The sequence below is a fragment of the Primulina eburnea genome, chromosome 16, assembly GCF_022965805.1.
Source record: "Primulina eburnea isolate SZY01 chromosome 16, ASM2296580v1, whole genome shotgun sequence".
Taxonomy (NCBI): domain Eukaryota; kingdom Viridiplantae; phylum Streptophyta; class Magnoliopsida; order Lamiales; family Gesneriaceae; genus Primulina; species Primulina eburnea.
In genome coordinates, this window is record NC_133116.1 from 29096072 (window position 1) to 29102364 (window position 6293).

At 35.0% G+C, this 6293-nt stretch overlaps 1 protein-coding gene across 11 annotated transcripts; it reads left to right on the top strand.

Moving 5' to 3' along the window:
• The first annotated feature begins 1011 nt into the window (after nucleotides 1-1011).
• Nucleotides 1012-5801, top strand: LOC140816290 (heterogeneous nuclear ribonucleoprotein Q-like). Of its 11 annotated transcripts, none has more exons than XM_073175448.1 (9): nucleotides 1012-1125; nucleotides 1949-2427; nucleotides 2527-2643; nucleotides 2767-2907; nucleotides 2996-3178; nucleotides 4714-4918; nucleotides 5105-5265; nucleotides 5346-5431; nucleotides 5513-5801. In XM_073175448.1, the coding sequence occupies exons 2-9, from the start codon at nucleotides 2050-2052 to the stop codon at nucleotides 5640-5642; spliced, it is 1401 nt and encodes a 466-aa protein (XP_073031549.1). In that variant the 5' UTR covers nucleotides 1012-1125; nucleotides 1949-2049; the 3' UTR covers nucleotides 5643-5801. The 11 variants fall into 11 exon arrangements, with proteins under 11 accessions (XP_073031549.1, XP_073031551.1, XP_073031555.1 ...); XM_073175450.1 differs by having other exon boundaries at nucleotides 1975-2427; XM_073175454.1 differs by having other exon boundaries at nucleotides 1016-1125; nucleotides 2030-2427.
• Nucleotides 5802-6293: the final 492 nt, after the last annotated feature.

Here is a 6293-nt window from a genome sequence, read left to right on the forward strand (position 1 = left end):
AAAGAGAATAAGGAACTTCGAATAAACTCGGGATATCTGAGAAACAATTTATTATCAAGATCTAATTTAAGTATACTAGATTGATGATATTCCCTAAGAAAAAGTATGTATGAAGAAGAAGTCTTGAGTCAAAAAGAGTCAGATGGAGACGAAACACTTTGGTCTTCATTTTGATTGTGATTATGTCACGTGAAGATTTGTGTAATATCTTTAGCAAGACAATTATATCTCATAACATGGTCCAAAAGACCATGAAAGAAAACCCTAGTCTGCAGAGATATTAAGGATTTTCTACATGACAAGTAGAAAAGTTCTTAGAAAATCTTGACATAAGAAATAGAAAGAATCATCTAATTTATAAAATTTCTAAAAGAAAAATAACATTCTCAATGAAACTTACGGGGAACCGGATGAAGATGAAATTAATTCATTTTGAAGAAATAAAAGAATATTACAGAAACTCAATTTAGAAGGAGCAACCTGACAGATTCTACTAGTTATCAGGTTCAATATGCTCTTTCAAATATACATAATTGAGAATTATTTATTACAAATGAGCTTATTGAAATACCAGAAATATTTGCAAATTTTGTTCATACAATTTATCTAGAAAATATCGATTTTTATTTAATATCGGATATAGATATATAGTTCCAAGAAAACTGATTTTACAAAGAAATAAAAGACTTAGAATGGAACCAAAAGAATATCTCTTTACGTATAGAGAATAACAACTCCCATGTGGAGAAAAACATTAGCCCAAAAAATCCAACCATAACAAAAAAAATTTCAACGGTAGGAAATCTTATATGTTTGGAAGAACAAAGATAAGTAGAAATTTAGTATTTGATATTACAAAATAAAGAAATAAATTCTCTTGTAATTCAAACCGAATTAGTTCAAAAAACATTATTCGGTTCAATTAATCGAAAAATTCGATAAATGGTCCGGTTAAATCTATCAAATTGACCGATTTATTTTTAAATAAAATAAAATATAGTTTGCGTTGGGCTTTGTGATAGGCCCAAGATGACAAATCGATCTTCTCGCTTTATATGTGTCTCTTGCCCTAGCTTCTTGACAGGCAACTCCGACGAGTAATCGACTACACAAGAAAGGAGACAGGTTCTCTCTTTTTTTCCATTTTTTATCTTCGATTTTTGCTGGATCTTTCTTGAGCCAAAAATCTTCAGCTATAATGGCTTTAGCGATCGAAAATTCCTCTCAGCCTGTAAATGAGCGAGCTTGTGAGTGGCCTTCCAATCAAATTTTGTGCTACAGGTAGCTCGAAATAAACAAACAATTATTATGTGCTACGGGTTCTTTTCTAGACTTCGGAGGTCAGAGGCGTTCTTGTGTTGTTTTTCTTGTTTTTAGGTTGTAATTTCAACGAACTGAATTCCATTCATCTTTGCTTCTGCTTGGGATATCATATTGTCGTTTACGTGCCAATTGCAAAAGTTTTACAGTGTTTTTCCCCGGATTTTTCACCTTTTCTTCTTGTTTAATGATAGTTGTTGGGAATGACTTGGTTGGCATTTAGTATTTTTTTCACGTAATCGATCATTGGTTTTAGATAGATTAGCTTACATTAAAGGGGTTGAGAAAACATAATTTCAAATTGTATTAATTCATTGCTTCCAAAGCTCAAAGTTTTGGGAAACTTGCAATGAGATCTGTGTTCTGGTTTTGCTCTGTGCTTTTGTATATTTGCTTGTCAAAAACAGAATTTTCAGTATCTTTTCAAAGAATTGTTTTTTCCCCCCAAATCTTCAAAATATAATACTCATGTAAAATATAATATTCTTGCAAGTTTTGTATTTAATTGGAAAGCATTTGAATAGAGCTTAATTTTCTACTGAAAATAGTACCCGAAAACAGGAAGTTGGATATTTCGTTTATTTTTGAAAATCTTATTAATGAAAAAATTGTTCATACTTTTTTCAAGGACCCAACATTTAAGGTTTGACTCAGGTTACGAAATCTCAGTTACGATCCTGGTCTCAGATTCTGTTTATTGTTTGACAAGACCTTGAACGTAAGGAAATCATGGCAGAGAACACTGAAATTGAGGACCAGGTTGATCTTGATGATGACAATTATACGGAAGAGGATGAAGAACCCATGGAAGATGAAGGAACTGGAGAAGGTGGTGAAGAAAATGGTGAAGAGCTCCAGGAAACTACAAGTATTGATGGTAGGAAGGATAATTCTCCCTTCCATTCACTGGGGAGTGATCTAATTGATGGTAGCATCAAGCCTGTGGAAGATGTAGAAAACTCTGATCATGATCATGAGAAAATGAAGCATGCGCAACTTCTTGCTCTTCCTCCTCACGGTTCTGAAATTTTCATTGGAGGACATTCTCGTGATGTTTCTGAAGAGGACTTAATGGAACTTTGCGAACCATTTGGTGATGTTTTTGAGGTCAGTAATTTTGCAACTGAAAGTTTTGTGGGTTGATAATTATGCTATTTTCCTTTCCACGTATTTCTAATTTGTCTTATAACTTCATAAAAATGGCAGATTAGAGTAATGAAAAATAGAGATACTGGTGAAAGCAAGGGTTTTGCTTTTGTCACCTTCAAAAGAAAAGATGAAGCACAGAAGGCCATCGAAAAATTATGTAACAAACAATTTAAGGTTGAATTTGACTCTTTTATCTTTAATTTTTTTTATTTGTTTTTGTATTGTAAATTTGCTCTACTTGTTCTAGTTTGTGGTTCGTTATTTTCTTTCTTAACTGTCATTTGTTTCTTACTGCAGGGAAGAACATTACGTTGTTCACTGTCTGAAACTAAATACAGATTGTTTATTGGTAATGTACCTAAAGGTTGGACGGATGATGAGTTCAGAAAAATCATTGAAGTCACCGGTCCTGGTGCAGAAACCATAGAACTCATTAAGGTTTAATATGGGTTTTTAATGATTTAATTGTCGACATATGTCATTTTGTGAAGGCGGATTTATTTTTTATGACCTGTGCTTATTTCAGGATCCTCAAAACCCAACTCGTAATCGAGGTTTTGCCTTTGTTGAATATTACAACAATGCTTGTGCTGATTATTCTAGGCAAAAATTGTCTGCCGTTAGTTTTAAGCTGGAAGGCAATACACCGACTGTCACATGGGCCGATCCAAAGATTACTCCAGAACATTCTTCTGCTGCCGCTGCTCAGGTATCAGCTCAAATGCCTGAAAATGCACCATTTATTATTGTTAAAATTATGGAAGTCTGGTACCTTTTGGATTGTTTAAATTATGGAAGTCTGGTACCTTTTGGACTTATCTTGGTGTAAAGGATTTTGTGTGCTTTTGATGTCTGAACTCTAAATATTGAAAATTGTTACTTTTATTCTGTACTGTATTTAATTCTGACATTTATTGAAATTTGAAACGATTGGCCTTTATATTTCAGAGAGTTTTTAAAGATGGTGCAGTTAGTCATGGTGTAATTACATGATAAGCTGCATGTTGAACCAACATTAGATGAGACATGAAAACTCGGGCGGGAGTGGGACACAAAGAGTTGTTTAGCTTGTGGTGAAACTATTTATTGTGTAACGACTGAATTCGCCCATCTCGAACCAATGTTGGACGAGGCATGCAAATAAATATGGTGGGACACAAAAAGTTGGTTTAGCTTATAGTGAAACTGGTTTTGATCAAAGTTCATGCATACATGGATTAATTATGAGCAAATGGGAACTATGTTGTGGTTGATACAATTATATTCATTTTAGATTTGAAAGGTGCAATGGACCCCATCATTGAAGTATCAATGTATAGTTGTCAGCTAAGTCTGATGAAGCATTATGCATGTTATTCTTTGACGTGTTCTTCTCCCAACTTGCTTTCTTATTATTATATGTTTCATGGGTTGTCTCTCTTTCTTTTGGGTAAATCTATTGCTGATTTTGATTGATGGGGAAAATCTTTGGCTTGATTCTCTTGCCAAAGTGTTTTCAACCCTTCGTCAAATCTTGATATCGAGTTTTAACCTGGAAGGGTGCTCCTATCCACTTTCCGTCTTAATGCTAAAGCAAAATTTTTATCTTCTCTTTCTCATAACTTAATGGTTGGTACACCTGTACTGCTACTCTTGAAGTTTATTAGGATACTACTACATGCTTTTCTGTACACTCAAAAATTAAACCTTTTGTTTTCTCTTTCGAAAATAGCTCAATGGTTGTACATTTTAAAATATCTTTTTTTGAAATAAATTCTTTTCAAGGTTTCGATGTTCATCTGATGCAAGGCAGATAATGATGTTGTGAAATAGTCACATTATCGAATGCCACCAATAAGCCGGTTAGTTACGGTATACTCATTGTCTGCAGTATCAGTATGTGATAAACATGCCATCAATAAGCCGGTTAGGTACAGTATACTCATTGTCTGCAGAATCAGTATGTGATAAACATGTATTTTTGTTGTCTTAGGGTACATTTTGTGGATTAATGGGATATTGACGTAATTGATGTTTCCAGTATTGAAGATTTTGAGGTGATTGGTTAAACAATGTTAGATGATAATTAATCAACTGATTTGTCCATTTTTGTCAAGCCTTGCTGCGAGTTTTGCAAAGTTTCTTCTCTGTTTTGTTTGAATTAATTTCCATATTTCTCTGTAGTGAAGTTGGCAAAAATCTGAACTTGGATGGTTTAACTCCAGTCGAAAAATTATTTCAATATCCTTCTTAATTGTTTTCCAGGTCAAGGCTCTCTATGTTAAAAATATACCTGAAAATACACCGACTGAACAATTGAAGGAAATCTTTGAGCGCTATGGGGAGGTCATTAAGGTTGTTATGCCACCAGCCAAAAGTGGTGGGAAAAGAGACTTTGGATTTGTTCACTATGCGGAAAGGTCCAGTGCTTTGAAAGCTATCAAAGACTCGGAGAAGCACAAAATCAATGGTATAACCAGAAAATGGCTGTGAAGATCACTACGAATAAGAAATGTCTATTTTTGTCCTTAAATTAATTGTTACCTGCAGTCAGCGGTTGGATGAAAGCAATCCATTTTATAATTAGAATTATATGATCAGAAACCTATATCGACCCCATTGTTTAGAAACCTATATCAATCCATTTAAAATACAGGCCAGGTGTTGGAAGTTGTTCTCGCAAAGCCTCAGGCGGAAAAGAAGTTGGATGCAGCCAGTCCTCATAATCCCTCACCGGTTCCGAACTACATTCCTCATCAAGGATATACTGGTATAACCATGAACCCTTATGCCCCGATGACTTCTGGATTTCAGCAGGTAGTCATCGAACCTTGTGTTTGCTTTCTTGTGTTTTAGTCTGGATGACTTGCTTCTAATATTTTTGAATACCTCGTAAGCCTATGATTTACGGAAGGGGGCCGATGCCGGCAGGAATGCAGATGGTGCCAATGGTCTTACCTGATGGTCGAATTGCATATTTTCTGTATGTTTCTCTTGTCTGGGCTTTCATGTGTAAGCAAACAGCTTCCACGTAATCAGTAATTATCAATCTGTGTATTTGCAGCCAGCAGCCTGGTGTATTGATGCCACCAGCTGTGAGACCCAGGAGGGATGATAGGAGTAATGGTGGTCGAGGAGGACCTGGCAGTAATAATGATGATAGTAGTCGAAATAGACGGTACAGACCGTACTAGAGGTGGGGACATATTGGTTTATGGCGCACTTACCTCTTACAAGCCATGGGAAAACTGTAATGATAAAAGTTTAGTTATTAGAAAAATATGGTAAAACAACTTTTGTTGGGAAAGGTTTACCGGACTGGAACACGTAAATTATTATGTCTCTGTTAAATACGTTATTGAGCGTTCGCGTCATGCTTTTGAAATTGTGAACTACCATCAATATTTATGCCTATTACTTGGTTCTTTGCGAAAAGAAATAGAGAAATCTAAGGTCAATGGACCCATCCATGTCTTGAAATGCATGGGAGATTTGCTTTTTTTAGAACTGCCCAAAAAAATTACCGAGCCTATCTATCATATGAGCGTCCATTAAAGCCTCAAATACCATTCACACAAAAAGAATTAAACATGATGCAAAGATGATGGATTGAACTATTGAAAGATTATGACCTAAGGTTAAAAAGATAGCTAATGCGTTAAGCCAAAAGGAATACATAGTGTTACGACAAGAATTTTGTCCAATAGAGACTCAAAGTTCTTTCCGATTTTGGAAAATGTTTTCAGGGCTCTCAGCACGACTTGTCAATCCCAAATTGATGGCCAAACTGAGAATAAAAATACAGACTCTTGAAGATATTCTTAGGGTATGTGCCATAGACTTCA